Below are 14,657 nucleotides of genomic sequence, written 5' to 3' on the forward strand. Positions count from 1 at the left end.
GAGGCCCCTGTGCGGATGCTCATATTCTAGAATAAGAGTGCCTTTTTCCGCTTTAGCTTAATCCACTTCCAGAGTGGAATAATTAGCCCGGAATAGCTATTTTGGAAAGTTTCCGAGTGCAAATGGAGTTAGGGAAGGAAGACCCTCTCTGTGCTCGCTGCTGCTCCTTCTGGCAAGTGCCAGAGCAGCCCAGCAGGATTACAGCCTTTGGCATGAGGGGGGCCCAGTGGGGGCTGTCCTGGGAGCTCAGCACCCTGGGAGGGGTGGTGGCAGCCTGAAAGGGAGCTTGGCACTATTCAAGTCAGAGGGAAGAACAGCAGTTGTGAAAGGGCCCCTGACCCCAGCAAGCCCTTTCACTTCTGCCCCCAGACAGTGGTTCACAGCACAGTCAGGGCAGGGAGCGGAAGGAGCTGAGTAGCCTCATGTTCCCCTCATCCCTGGGTCAGCTGCAGAAATGAAGCAGTGGAGTTTCAGCCCAGACCAGGTTGTGTTTGCCAGGGCGAGTGCCATTTCTCCCCCAAGCCAGCCACACTGGCCACCTGTGGCAGATATGCAGAGGACCCATCCACCCTCTCCGTGGGAAGGAAGCCATGGTCAGCTGCCTGAGGAGTCTTTTGTGGGATTACTTTGATCCTGTGGTCACTTGTGGCCCTGCAGGGGCCAGGGCAGGGTGAAGGGTGGGCACCTTCTGGTGCTCCAGCCTCCCTCCATGTAGCTCCTGCCCCATCTCCACAGGGGACACAGTATCAGGGTGGGGATGGGGTCTCCCAGACAGCACAGATGTACCCAAGGTAAGTGATTCCTATGAGTAGTGTGTGGGATCTTGTCTTGATCTCTGACATAGGCTCAGAGGTTCAATCCTCTTTCCAAAGCTTTTGGCTGCGGTCATTCAGGAATCTCATTAACCACCCAGAATACCCAGGGCCCTGCAGGATCTCCTGCTCACCCATGCTGGAGCAAAGCTCCTGTCCTTAGGGACAGTGAGCTGTGGGGCTGACCAGGCAAGCAGTGCCAGGAAGGAAGCCTTTCTTTCCAGGATGGGCTCCCAGGGGCAATGCTCTGTGGGAGCAGCTCTGAGCCCTGTCCCGTCAGAGCAGTATTGCCGCAGGGATGGGCAGGTGGAGGTGGCAGGAGGAGTTGTGCTGGCCCTGCCCTGCCATTCTGCTGACGAGGCACTTTCCCTGAGCAGCCCAAGAGTCGGGCACAGCAGGGTGAGGCATAACCCTGGGGGAACATCCCTGCTCCTGGGAGGATCAACTCTTTCACGCCCAGCTGTGGCTCCATGGGCCGCTTCCAGGAGATTTGCATCCTGCAGGAGCTGGTTCACCTCCTGTGGAGTGGCAAAGCCCCTGCTTTAGGGGTGTTGGGGTGGTCCCTCGGCACCTCCACCATCCCACATGGATCACTGCAGGAGCTGCGCTGGCCATGGGCAGAGGCAGGAGGGATGGGGGGCTGTTCCTCATGATAAGGGGTGATTGATACGCTGGTATGTGGTGCAGCAGACCTGGAACAATGACCCCTTTTCATTCCCAGAGAGGCCTGGCCATACTGGGTTTCTTCAAGTTAAACTAATCTCAGCTGCTTTATCGTGCCATCACTGTAGAATGTAACCCTGAGTTTAAAGTAATTGCAGTACTAATTACTCATTGGGATGGTTCAAAATTAGTTAATCCTGGTATCTAGGACATTGCCAGTTAGTGCTGCTCAGTCTCAGCCCAGGTGCTTGAAAATGAGGTGTAAATCAATGTTACCTGCTCTGGGCTCCTACCAGCAATCATAAAAACCTGTGGCTGCTCCCTGAGTGATGGGACTGAGGAGAGGAAAGCCCCTAGCTGGGCCAGGGTCTGTGATCCAATAGAGGATGAGTCTGAGCACCTGTTCCTCTACCTGTGGAGGTGACATTTTGAGCTGCCTGCATGAGGAGCAGCATGGCCTGGAGCTGCAGAATATCCTGGGGAGTTTGAGGGAGCTGCAATGGACACTGGCACTGTGGGAAACTGATGGAGGATAGCATTGCCATCCCAAATCCCCAGCTCCTGGGCAGCAGCTGGTACAGGTGCCTTGGGGGCCGTACAGTAAATGCAGCTCTTAAGAAAAACGTCAGTCAGAGGGGGACAGGTGGCTTGGCAAATGCCCTGAGAAGAGCCTGGATGCTTTGTTTCTAGTGGAGAGGCTGGGGACAGCAGTGTTTCCATGAGTGCTGTGCTATCAGGGGGAGGTGATAACAAACCCAAGCAGCCGAGCTCCCCATACAAGAGGTGCTCTGGGATGAGCCCAGTGCCCTGGGGAGCAGTGGCTCACCCTGGCAGGGACTTGGATCCCTCTCCAGGGCAAGCACTGCTGCTGAGGCTCTTTACAAGTGAAATTAAAAGCTGATGATTCAGCACTGGCTGCCACCAGCCTTCATGGGAGCAGCCCTGGTTCATTCCAGCTATGCTGTGGAGTCAGATCCTCTGCTGCTTGGGGCAAGTGTCTCCAAACCTGGAGGCTCTGGCAGAACCAGCCCCTGGCAGAGGCAAGATAGAGATGGAGCTGAAACCAGGCAGCTGCTTCAAAGCCCGGTTGGGAGCACCTGGCACATGTTCAGCACCTGATAATGAACAACCTGCCATTGGCAGGGGTGGGGGGGGCTGAGGTGCTAGCACAGCTGATTGGTCAGTTGGCATCACAGCAGACATCTCCTCTGTGCAGGGTTCACTGGTCAGAACTGTGAGGAAAACATCAATGACTGTCCAGGCAACAACTGCAAGAACGGGGGCACCTGTGTGGACGGCGTCAACACCTACAACTGCCAGTGCCCACCTGAGTGGACAGGTAATGCAGGAAAGTGAGGGTGGCACAGGGCTGGGTTGGGAGGACAGATCCTGCCTCAGGGGATGCCAGGGACTGGGTGGGCAGAACTGTCCTGTTTACAGAGCCTGCGGGAGAGGGGCAGTGCCAGCTTCCTGCAGGTGCCCTGTCCCTTGGCAGGTCAGTACTGCACTGAGGACGTGGATGAGTGCCAGCTGATGCCCAACGCCTGCCAGAACGGTGGCACCTGCCACAACAACCACGGCGGCTACAACTGTGTCTGTGTCAATGGCTGGACGGGCGAGGACTGCAGCGAGAACATCGATGACTGCGCCATGGCCGCCTGCTTCCACGGGGCCACCTGCCATGACCGGGTGGCCTCCTTCTACTGCGAGTGCCCCCATGGCCGCACAGGTGATGCCCTGTCCCAGCTTGTCCCCTGCCTGCAGTGCAGGGTGACAGCTTCCTGAATGTCCCCTGGCTCCTTGCTGAGGTCTTGCTCCACAGTTACTTGTGTGCCCGTCACCCTTGACGTGCGCCTGCCTTTCACTGCCCAGGTTTGCTGTGCCACCTGGATGATGCCTGCATCAGCAACCCCTGCAACGAGGGCTCCAACTGTGACACCAACCCTGTCAATGGCAAAGCCATCTGCACGTGTCCCTCAGGGTACATGGGGCCAGCCTGCAACCAGGATGTGGATGAGTGCTCACTGGGTGAGTGCTGGTGCTGAGCTCATGTGGAGTGGCTGGGGAAGGTGCTGGTGCAGCCAGGAGCCTGTCCTGTGATCTGTGCTTGTGTGTTGCAGGAGCCAACCCATGTGAGCATGCAGGGAAGTGCCTCAACACCCAAGGGTCCTTCCAGTGCCAGTGTCTGCAGGGCTACTCAGGCCCTCGCTGTGAGATCGATGTCAATGAGTGTCTCTCCAACCCCTGCCAGAATGATGCCACCTGCCTGGACCAGATTGGGGAGTTCCAGTGCATCTGCATGCCTGGTGGGTGGGCAGCTCTGTGGACCCCTGCCACAGTGCTGAGGGTGGGCAGTGGGAGGGTTCTTCAGCTCAGTGCTGGGTTGGGTGAGCAGCCCCTGGGGACAGCACCCAAAAGAAAGAGCTTGATAAAGATTGCATGGTCTTCTGCAGTGGTGGGGGAAGGGGAGGTGAGAGTTGGGCACCATCAGCCGTGCACTGGATTCCTCTTGCCAATCTTGCTGGCTTGGATCAAGCCAAGGCATGGATTTCTGGGCTGGACAACCATGGGGCAGCTTGTGCTTCAGGTCCCACCACTGTAGAACAGCTCCTGACCTGCCTTTCAAAGATGTGGGGAGCAGATATGGCCAGGTGTAACCCACCCATCCTGCATGTTGTGCCCACCCCATGCTGTGGTGCTGACGGTGCTGGGTCTCTTGGCAGGTTACGAGGGGGTTTACTGTGAGATCAACACAGATGAGTGTGCCAGCAGCCCCTGCCTGCACAACGGCAACTGCCTCGACAAGATCAATGAGTTCCACTGCGAGTGCCCCACTGGTACGTGACATAAATCCCACTGCCATCATGGTAGAAACAAAGCCAGGATGCATCCCAGCTCAAGCCAAGAAGGAACCAAAAATGGACTCCTTAAATTTCAGAGCTCTCTGAAATGGGGAGAGGGTAATGAGCACCTCTCGATGCTGTTGAAGGGAGATTCCTCCATTGCAGTGAGGGGCTGAACCCCACGCAGGCGATGCTGCTCCAGCTCGGGCCCATGGGAGAGGGGAAGGAGGATTAAACCCCACGGCTTTGCACTTGAAAAGGCCCCTCTTTGGGAAGGAGGGCCAGGGGCCGAGGGGGCCGCACCAGCAGCTTTGAATGCAGTGTCAAAGTCACGGGGTGGAGCGGAGAATGGGGAGACGGTTAATCTGTGAAAGGAGGTTTTGAAGTTCAGAGACTTTACTCCTCTAGAGATGTAAATAAGATGCTCTCAATGGTGGGTCGCAGCCCCGCATTCAGGGCCCCCAGCAGCCGTCCCCATAGAAACCCGGCGCCCTGGCCGGGATGCGGGGGGCCCGGCGGGAGCTGCCCGGCGGCGGGGGAGGCTGCGGGTCCAGCCACTGCACAGGGACGTGACTTCCCCCTCCATTCCAGGCTTCAATGGGCACCTGTGCCAGTTTGACATCGATGAGTGCGCCAGCACCCCCTGCAAAAACGGTGCCAAGTGCGTGGACGGCCCCAACACCTACAGCTGCGAGTGCACTGAAGGTAAGAGGATCCCACATCCTGTGGGACTCCGGGCGTCCTGCCCCACTGGGCAGGAACAAGTCACCTTCTTCCTTGTGATGTGCTGTAAAACCACACTGATGAGTTATTAAGTGCCTGCCTCTCCAAGCACCTGCTGTGTGGGGTGTCCCCAAACCTTCCATCAGTGGGGTCGGTCCCTGCTGATGTGACTCTCATGGTGCAGGACTGCCCCTATCCCAGGTGTTGGTGGAGTGAGCTGAACCCTGGTGCCCTCCAGCCCCAGAGCCAGGTGTAAGAGCCCAGCACTCATTAGGTGTGGCCCTGCAGCAGCCGTCCCGCCGTGCTCCCACCTCGGCAGCGGGCAGCAGCGAGGGAGAAGGCAGGAAGGAAGGGATAAAGCTGCCTCTATGGGCATGCAAGGTGCAGGGCCGTGGGGGCTTGCCGACCGAAACCCAAGGAGCAGTTGCACAAAATGATGACTTGAGCCCTGGTGGCAAACAGTGGCTCTTTTGTGGAGCAGCTCCCGCCAGAAATCTTCCAGCTGAATGGCCTCTAATTAGTGTCTTGCTAATGCCAAGCCCCGATGAAAAGCTGCTATGTGGGCTTGGCGGGGTCTAGTCAAAGCTGTACTTTGTCCTCAGCTCTCCACCCCCAAACCCGGCGGGGAGGGAGCCGGCCAGGAGAATAGGATCTGCCGGGGGGGTTATTATTCGGGGGTGCTTGCGGCCAGCCCCCACCCCCGCACTCCGGGACGAGCCGCAGGCGAGTGCGGGGCCCCACTCCTGAGCCGAGGAGGCTTTTAATGCAGGTCATTGTGCACCCCGGGACAAAGCCCCTGAGCTGGGTCTGACTGGCAACTTGGGGTGCTCCCTGCCTGCACCCCACTCCTGGGCATCCCAGGGCTCATGGGAGGGCAGGTGGGCAGGTAAAGCCACTCAGGTGCATTGCCTCACCTGTGGCCAGGGTGGGTAGGAGTGTCCCTCATTCTCACCTCATGTTCCCCATCCTCGCTCTTGTGTTCCTCCTGCTGGCAGGTTTCACAGGTGCTCACTGCGAGATTGACATCGATGAGTGTGACCCCGACCCGTGTCACTACGGGACCTGCAAGGACAGCATCGCCTCCTTCACCTGCCTCTGCCAGCCCGGCTACACGGGCCACCGCTGCGACATCAACATCAACGAGTGCCAGAGCCAGCCCTGCAAAAATGGGGGGACCTGCCAGGACAGGAACAACGCCTACAACTGCATCTGCCTCAAAGGGACCACAGGTGAGCAGGAGGGAACCCTCAGGGCTCTATGCAAGTCAGCCATGCCGGTGCAGCATCCCGATCCTATCCTCATCCCGGGGCAGGTTGGCCCTGGGCTGCCAACAGCAGCCACCCTGGTGCCGGGGCTGGCCCGGGGCATCCTGGGTGAGGGCGAGTTCTCCCGGTTTGGTGCCTGGCTCTAGCAGGAACCGCACCCCAGCCAGGAGCTGGGTTGCTGCTCATGGTGGAGGCGCTTTGTTATGAAGTGGTGGCTGTGGCCACTTCATTTTGCTACAGCATCGGGACCGGGGACCCCCTAACAACACCCCTCTCCTCCCCAGGACCCAACTGTGAGATCAACCTGGACGACTGTGCCAGCAGCCCCTGCGACTACGGCAAGTGCATCGACAAGATCAATGGCTATGAGTGCACCTGCGAGCCAGGGTACACAGGTGAGAGCAGGGCGTTGCAGCCACCGCCAGACCCTGGGGACCTGCAGCTGGTGGTGCACCATGTAACCAGGAGGAGGGTGCAATAAGGAGGGGGGATGCTGCCATCCCACTTGCAGAAGGTTTTGTGTCCTGCAGCGCTCCTGCTTTTTCAGGAGGGTGACCCTAGCTCAGGCTGAAATCAAAGGGGTGTCTGGTGCTGTGAATTTGACTCCCACTGCGCCCACTCCCATGGGTATCAGGTTGCTGCCTTGTCCGACTGGTTTGTTTGATCGCTGCTGGAAATGGTGGAGGGCTTTGATGGGAGCAGCCCCCACCGCTCCCTGCTCACACAGCCCCTTGTCCTCAGGCCCGCCGGGAGCTGAAATAAAGCCTGGCTTTGTCAGCCAAGGCAGGTAGGGTTACAGGCTGAAACTGCCTCCCTTTGGTATTCCCTTCTGGACCAAAGGAGCCCAGGGCACAGCCTCTTCCCAGTCAGGTTTAATTAAGCCAGGCAGGCAGTGCAGGGTGTAAAGTTGCCCTGGCTGCAGGGCAGCCCACTCCTCTGCAGCCACAGACATGTGTCCAGAGAGCCAAGGTGAGGCAGTGTGCACCCCCAGGCCATGCTGTGCATCCTATGGAGTAACTTCCCCCCACTTTGCCTTTCCCAGGGCGCATGTGCAACATCAACATTGATGAGTGTGCCAGCAACCCCTGCCACAATGGGGGCACCTGCAAGGATGGCATCAATGGCTTCACCTGCCTCTGCCCTGAAGGCTTCCATGACCCCAAGTGCCTGTCCGAAGTGAACGAGTGCAACAGCAACCCCTGCATCCATGGAAAGTGCCATGATGGATTGAATGGGTAGGTTGGAAGGCACAGGGGCTGTGGGGACCAAAGGGCTGCCCAGCAACGTTGGGGTTAGAGGAAGGCAAGCATCTGTCTCCCAAGTCAGTGCTTGTCCGTTCTCTGTGCCCATGTTGTGGGATATTGCCCTGCAGGGGCACAATCAAGATCCAGTATTTGCTGGGTAAATGGTGGCTGGTGTAGTCAAAGGGGCCATGTCAGACCAGATTTTTATGACCCAATTTTTCCCCAAAGCTACAAATGTGACTGTGACCCAGGCTGGAGTGGGACCAACTGTGACATTAACAATAATGAGTGTGAATCCAATCCCTGCATGAACGGTGGCACCTGCAAGGACATGACCAGTGGCTACATCTGCACCTGCAGGGAGGGCTTCAGCGGTAAGGAGGGGTTTAGATTGGATATTTGGGAAAGGTTCTTCTTTGGAAATGGTCAGGTTCTGGAACAGGCTGCCCAGGAAAGTGGTGGAATCACTGTCCCTGGAAGTGTCAATATGGCACTTGGGGACATGGTTTAGTGATGAATGTGGTGGTGCTGGTTGCACTTGATAACCTTAGAGGGCTCTTCCAGCCTTAAGAATTCTGTAATTCCATGATGTTAAAGGTGCAGCCAGCAATGCTGCCCTGTCCCCACCACACTGGAGCTTGGGTAGAAGCTGTGGCGGGCGTCCTCATGATGCTGGATAGCTGGAGGGTTCAGTGTGGGGACAGTGGAGCCCCAGGTCTTTCTGGGAGCTGTGACAGTGCAGCCAGTCTTGGGACCTTCAGTGGAGTTTGGGCACTCCTGGCTGGAGCTGAGCACAAGAGGCTTTTCCAGGGCAATGGGTGGGCTGTTGATTTTGTCACCATGTCCCCAGTGTACTTTCAGCTGCCTCCCACCAGGACAAGCTCCTTCATCACAGCTGCTTTTATCAATGTTTCTTAACACAGGCCCCAACTGCCAGACCAATATCAACGAATGTGCTTCCAACCCGTGCCTGAACCAGGGCACGTGCATCGATGACGTTGCTGGCTACACCTGCAACTGCCTCCTGCCCTACACAGGTGAGGGGAGCACCACAGCTCTGGGGGGCTTCTGCTTCACATGTAACACCACACTGGTTCCTCTGAACATGCAGCAAGCCAGCACCAAGCACAGAGGCTTCCCTTGTACTGCCCTGCCATGGTGCTGCCCACAGCCATGGCTCCACCTCCCCTGTCCACAGTGCAGCTGAAGGAAATTTGCAGGAGCTTTGGGAAGCTGCCAGAACACAGCTTCCTCCCTCCTTATCTTCTTCCTCCTCCTCCTCCTCCTCCTGGAGGGCACCAGAGTGGTGTCTCAGGGGCAGCAGCACCCGGTGGCCACCCCACTCACACCCCACGGGCCAGGGTGGGTCAGCAATGCTGGTGGCCTTGTTCTCCAGCCATGATGCTTGTGCTGGAAAAAGGGAGCTGAGGCCGAGGGGCCGGGGGATTCTGCTGAGCCAATTCCTGTTTGCCGGCCTCGCGCTTCCGCTCGCGCACAGCGGCAGCCGGTGCACAATTGCAGGAAGCCGTGAGCCATTTCCTGCCCTCGGCAGTGGCCATAGAAACCCCTGGGGGGACGGGGACTGGGCAGGCAGGGAGGGGAAGGCTCTGGAAAATAGCAAAGGCCAGCTCAGGAGATACTGGCTGACAGGGAAGATAAGGGTTCGGAGGGAATGTGTCCCCTGGCTGGACATAAACAGGAAAAGCAGCAGAGAGGGACAGGGGGAGGGAGCAGAAGGGGGAAAAGGCACCCTCAGCAGCAATTCACTGCCAGAGGAAGTGTGCAGTGCTTTAATGCCCAGATTGCCAGGGTTTAAAGGGTTTGTGGGGAACCTGAGGTCATGGGGGACCAGAGATGGAGGAGACAGGCTGCCCTGGGGTGGTGGGAAAACCCAGAGCTTCCGCCAGAGCTGGCAGCAGCACAGGGCAGAGGACAGGAGTAGTGGGATCTTGGGGCACATGTCGTTTTGGAAGGGGTGTCAGTGGGTGTTTGTGTCTGTGCAGGAGCCACCTGTGAAGATGTGCTGGCCCCCTGTGCTGGCAGCCCCTGCAAGAATGGTGGTGAGTGCCAGGAGTCAGAAGACTACAAGAGCTTCTCCTGCAGTTGCCCTCCTGGCTGGCAAGGTATGGGCATAGCCTGTCTGGGTTTTCAGCACACCCTGCTCTTTTCAGGGAGGGGAAAGGTGGAGGGGAGGGAGTGTGGCCAGGGAGCAGCAGGTGGGATTGCCTGCAAGGTCCTGACCTATCCAGTCGCTCAACCAGGCACCATTGCCTGCACCCCTTGGTGAGAGTGGTTTGCTCTAAGAGCTCCTGTCCTGGGGTGAGCAGTGCCCAAGGCATCATTGTCATCCCTGGGGCTTTCACCAGCACCTCCAGCCCACATGACCCTTATGCTGCTCTGTCCCCAGGTCAAACCTGCGAGATCGACATCAATGAGTGTGTGAAGAGCCCCTGCCGGAACGGGGCCACATGCCAGAACACCAATGGGAGCTACCGCTGTGCCTGCAGGACCGGCTTCTCCGGCCGCAACTGTGACACCGACATCGATGACTGCAAGCCCAGTAAGAGCAGGGGCTGCCCCACAAGCCATGCTCAGCCCAGCACTGAGCCATCAGCTTCATTGCCCTTCATGGGGTTAGGATTTACCTCCCTGTGCCTGGGCCAGCCCCAGCTGCCAGTGTGGCCTGGGCTGTGCTCTGAGCCCTGCTCAGGCTTTTGGGCCACCTCAAGCACATCTGTGAGGCGTGTCAGTCTAAGGCCAGAAGGGAGCAGGAGGAAGGAGACTGGGGGATAATGTGTCCCACATGCTCTCCTTGTGCCCAGTCTCCTGATAGGGCTGGTTTACCTTCTGTATGGTCCATGGGCTCAGTCCCATCCCTCCACACAGCCAGGGAATGTGTGTGGGGACAGTGCTGTGGGGCAGTTCCCAGGCTGGACTGCTGCACCATGGCTGAACTCATCTCGTCTTCATATGCACATCCGTTCTCTCCAGACCCATGCCACAATGGTGGCTCCTGCTCCGATGGCATTGGCACATTCTTCTGCGAGTGCCTGGCTGGTTTCCGTGGGCCCAAGTGCGAGGAGGACATCAATGAGTGTGCCAGCAACCCCTGCAAGAATGGGGCCAACTGCACTGACTGTGTCAACAGCTACACCTGCACCTGCCCCTCTGGCTTCAGTGGCATCCACTGTGAGAACAACACACCTGACTGCACAGAGAGGTACAGCCCTGCCATGGCTGGGACAAGGGCCTGAGGTCCCTGAGCTGCCCCTTAGCCCTGGTTTGATTAGTGAGTTGGTTTGGTGTGGAGAACAACCAGTGATGACTCACTGGGATGTGATGTCTGTTCCCAGCTCCTGCTTCAATGGTGGGACCTGCGTGGATGGCATCAATACCTTCACCTGTGTCTGTCTGCCCGGTTTCACGGGCAGCTACTGTGAGCACAACATCAACGAGTGTGACTCCAAGCCATGCCTGAATGGGGGCACGTGTCAGGACAGCTACGGGACATACAAGTGCACTTGTCCCCAGGGATACACTGGACTCAACTGCCAGGTAGAGGAACTTTGGGCAGTGCCCATCCATGCATGCTGTCATGATTTGGGGGTCACTGCAGTCACCACTCCTGCAGAAGCCCTGCTGGGTCCTGACCCCTATCTCTTGCTCTGCTTCCCCAGAACCTGGTGCGCTGGTGTGACTCCTCTCCCTGCAAAAATGGAGGCAAGTGCTGGCAGACCAACAACCTGTACCGCTGTGAGTGCAACAGCGGGTGGACAGGGCTCTACTGCGACGTCCCCAGTGTCTCCTGTGAGGTGGCTGCTAAGCAGCAAGGTAAGTCTCTGCCATGTGTATGGACTCACTGCGCCCAGGGTCCCCAAGTGTTCCCCATGCTGGTCACTGCACAGGGACATGCTCAGGTCTCTTGGTGGGGATCTTTGGTACCACCAGGGTGATCTCAAGGGTTGCTGCAATGTGCAACCCTGAGGCTGCAGCCCTGACTATGATCCTGGTGGGATGCTTGGTGGCCAGGACATGTCCTTGTGGTGCATGGGTGTCACCAATGTCTCTGCATCTTGCTCTGCTCTCCCTGACAGGCATCGATGTAGCACATCTCTGCAGGAATTCGGGGCTCTGTGTAGACACTGGCAACACTCACTTCTGCCGCTGCCAAGCTGGTTACACTGGCAGCTACTGTGAGGAGCAGGTGGATGAGTGCTCCCCTAACCCCTGCCAGAATGGAGCCACCTGCACAGACTACCTGGGAGGCTACTCCTGTGAGGTGAGTGCTGTGGGGGGAAGAGATGCCCAGGGAAAAAGCCCCAGTTACTGCCTTTCTGCTGCCCAAGGAGCTGCCTGGCTTCAGGCTGGCACTGTGCCCCTTTACCAAATTAAAGGCTGGGATGCTGGCTGTGCTTCTGCAGTCATGTGGGAGTGAAGGGAACCTGTCTGATAGTTCCCCTCTTCCCTTCTTTCAGTGTGTGGCTGGTTATCATGGAGTTAACTGCTCAGAAGAGATCAATGAGTGCTTGTCCCACCCATGCCAGAATGGAGGAACCTGCATCGATCTCATCAATACCTACAAATGCTCCTGCCCCAGAGGAACCCAAGGTAAATTAATTCCCCAGGCTGGGGCATTAGTGGGCTGAGTGCAGATATCCTTGGATTCTGCTCATTAGCTGCTCGGGTTAGCAGCAGCAAGCGCAGCGGTCGAGATTGGTGTTTGCTCGCGGGCTTAGCCATCAAGGCCATGTAGCCTCAACCTTGGCTGCGCGGTACCGGGTCCCTCCTGCCAGAGCTGGGGCTCAGGCTGCCACTGCTGTGGTCAGGCTCAGCCCCTCCGCAGGCAAGGCTCACAAACGGGACCACCGGGAAGCCCGATACTGTTTGATGAGCTGTGTGGGTTGTTCCCCCATCTCTCTAGGGGTGCACTGTGAGATCAATGTGGATGACTGCAGCCCTTTCTTTGATCCTGTCACCCTGGGGCCCAAGTGCTTTAACAATGGCAAGTGCAAGGATCGGGTAGGGGGCTACAGCTGCATCTGCCCCCCTGGCTTTGTAGGGGAGCGCTGCGAGGGAGATGTCAATGAGTGCCTGTCCAACCCCTGCGACGCCCGCGGCACCCAGAACTGCGTGCAGCGGGTCAATGACTACAAATGCGAGTGCCGACCTGGCTATGCAGGTGAGCACCATATCCCACTCCTCCCAGCACCCAGCCCTGCAGTCCCCAGCCCCTCACAGGCATCCCCACGCCTTGCTCTGGTCCTCACACACTCCTCTCCCTCACAGGCCGTCGCTGTGACACTGTGGTGGACGGGTGTAAAGGCAAACCCTGCAGGAATGGTGGGACTTGTGCTGTTGCCAGCAACACTGGCCGTGGCTTCATCTGCAAATGTCCCCCGGTAGGTACCTGCTCTTCTGCAGCTCTGAGCATGGAATCTTGTACAGGCCCTGCAAGCCAGCCCTGTGCATGAGGGGTGGTCAGTGGGCAAGTTTAGTCCCTGAGGCTTCACCAGCTGGGATACCAGGGATAAGTGTGGAGGGGAGGATGCTTTTCTGTGTGTGCTCACTGGCAGGAGGTGTATCTGTATTTGCACACCCTGTGTGCTTGCAAGGACACTGGGATAGGGTAGGGAGAAGGTGGGCTTTGGTCAGTAGGTGCCACACACAGTTCTATAGAACAGCTCTTGACTTGTTGATATTATTTGCACCATGTAAAAGTGGAGCAAGCAGCTATGGAGAAGAGCCTCCTTTATTTTGAGATGTTTTAACAGGGTTTACATTCCAAATTATTCTTGCTCATCATTAGTTTTAGAGGATGCACCAGACCCATGCCCTGGTTCCCTGGGTTTGTGCGAAGTTTCCCAGAACAAACACGCGTGAGGCTGCCCATAGGACAGCATCACTGATTCTGACTCCCTCTTTGCTGTCACCTCCCCAGGGATTCGTGGGTGCCACCTGCGAGAATGACTCCCGCACCTGTGGGAACCTGCACTGCCTGAATGGTGGCACCTGCATCTCCATCCACAAGAGCTCCAAGTGCATGTGCACACCAGCCTTCACGGGCCCCGAGTGCCAGTACCCGGCCAGCAGCCCCTGCACATCCAACCCCTGCTACAACGGGGGCACCTGCGAGTTCTTCAGTGATGCCTCCCCCTACTACCGCTGCAACTGCCCCGCCAACTTCAACGGCCTCAACTGCCACATCCTCGACTTTGATTTCCAGGGAGGGATCGGGCAGGATATCATCCCACCCAAAATCGAGGAGAAGTGTGAGATCGCGGTTTGCACGGGGTACGCGGGCAACAAGATCTGCGATGGGAAATGCAACAACCATGCCTGTGGCTGGGACGGGGGCGACTGCTCCCTCAACTTCAATGATCCCTGGAAGAACTGCTCCCAGTCTCTGCAGTGCTGGAAGTATTTCAATGATGGCAAGTGTGATTCCCAGTGCAATAACGCTGGCTGCCTCTACGATGGATTTGACTGCCAAAAATACGAGGGGCAGTGCAAGTAAGTGACTTGCTCACTGACACTTGTTTTATAGACCCCTGTGCTGATCATCTGGGGGTATTTTCTGGTTGCATCTGCTCAAGCTCTTAGATGCAGACCTGTCTTCATTCTCTACATTCTGTTCTGCTGCCTCTGAGCAAACAACCACACTTCCCTGTGGTCCCACTGAATTTCTATCCACTTGGAAGCTCTCTGGGTTTGGCTCATTCCATATGGCTTCCCTGTTATTGCCTGTACCACTCCATAGAAGTGAATTCTCCAATTCACAGCAATAACACAGTGAATTTCAGGGCAGGGAGACCCCAGATGGAAGAGCAGCCAGGAAACATGATGATGTTAACATCCAAGCATTTCCCAAACATTGTCTTTGGCAACAGCATGAACTTAATCCCAGATTCCTGGACCAGCTCTGGTCTGAGTAACTGTTCTGTGTCCCCATGTCTTCTCTGAGTCACAGTAGTATCTCCTTTTTTCTGGTATCTAAATTGCAATTTGTAATTTAACAGCTGCCATCTTTCACCTGAATGCTTTGCATGAAACAACTGCTTTCTATGTAAACTGGTTTAATGTCTGTCAGGGCGAAGAATATTTATACAA

General features: G+C 57.0%; 1 protein-coding gene across 2 annotated transcripts in view; it reads left to right on the forward strand.

The window, feature by feature from the left end:
- NOTCH1 (notch receptor 1) overlaps window positions 1–14,657 on the forward strand; it is a 43,462-nt gene that overhangs the window by 20,226 nt on the left and 8,579 nt on the right. The window contains exons 5-25 of one of the 2 annotated variants that reach the window (XM_071574713.1): window positions 2,692–2,814; window positions 2,971–3,204; window positions 3,348–3,503; window positions 3,596–3,781; window positions 4,199–4,312; window positions 4,910–5,023; window positions 6,037–6,270; window positions 6,591–6,701; window positions 7,349–7,541; window positions 7,779–7,924; window positions 8,474–8,587; window positions 9,554–9,673; window positions 9,958–10,110; window positions 10,542–10,770; window positions 10,904–11,105; window positions 11,228–11,381; window positions 11,645–11,829; window positions 12,026–12,158; window positions 12,472–12,729; window positions 12,837–12,949; window positions 13,489–14,060. In XM_071574713.1, the coding sequence (XP_071430814.1) occupies window positions 2,692–2,814; window positions 2,971–3,204; window positions 3,348–3,503; window positions 3,596–3,781; window positions 4,199–4,312; window positions 4,910–5,023; window positions 6,037–6,270; window positions 6,591–6,701; window positions 7,349–7,541; window positions 7,779–7,924; window positions 8,474–8,587; window positions 9,554–9,673; window positions 9,958–10,110; window positions 10,542–10,770; window positions 10,904–11,105; window positions 11,228–11,381; window positions 11,645–11,829; window positions 12,026–12,158; window positions 12,472–12,729; window positions 12,837–12,949; window positions 13,489–14,060 (3,844 nt within the window). The remainder of the gene's footprint in view (window positions 1–2,691; window positions 2,815–2,970; window positions 3,205–3,347; window positions 3,504–3,595; window positions 3,782–4,198; window positions 4,313–4,909; window positions 5,024–6,036; window positions 6,271–6,590; window positions 6,702–7,348; window positions 7,542–7,778; window positions 7,925–8,473; window positions 8,588–9,553; window positions 9,674–9,957; window positions 10,111–10,541; window positions 10,771–10,903; window positions 11,106–11,227; window positions 11,382–11,644; window positions 11,830–12,025; window positions 12,159–12,471; window positions 12,730–12,836; window positions 12,950–13,488; window positions 14,061–14,657) is intronic. The other variant, XM_071574714.1, reaches the window with a different exon arrangement.

Source organism: Pithys albifrons, chromosome 20, assembly GCF_047495875.1.
Source record: "Pithys albifrons albifrons isolate INPA30051 chromosome 20, PitAlb_v1, whole genome shotgun sequence".
NCBI lineage: Eukaryota > Metazoa > Chordata > Aves > Passeriformes > Thamnophilidae > Pithys > Pithys albifrons.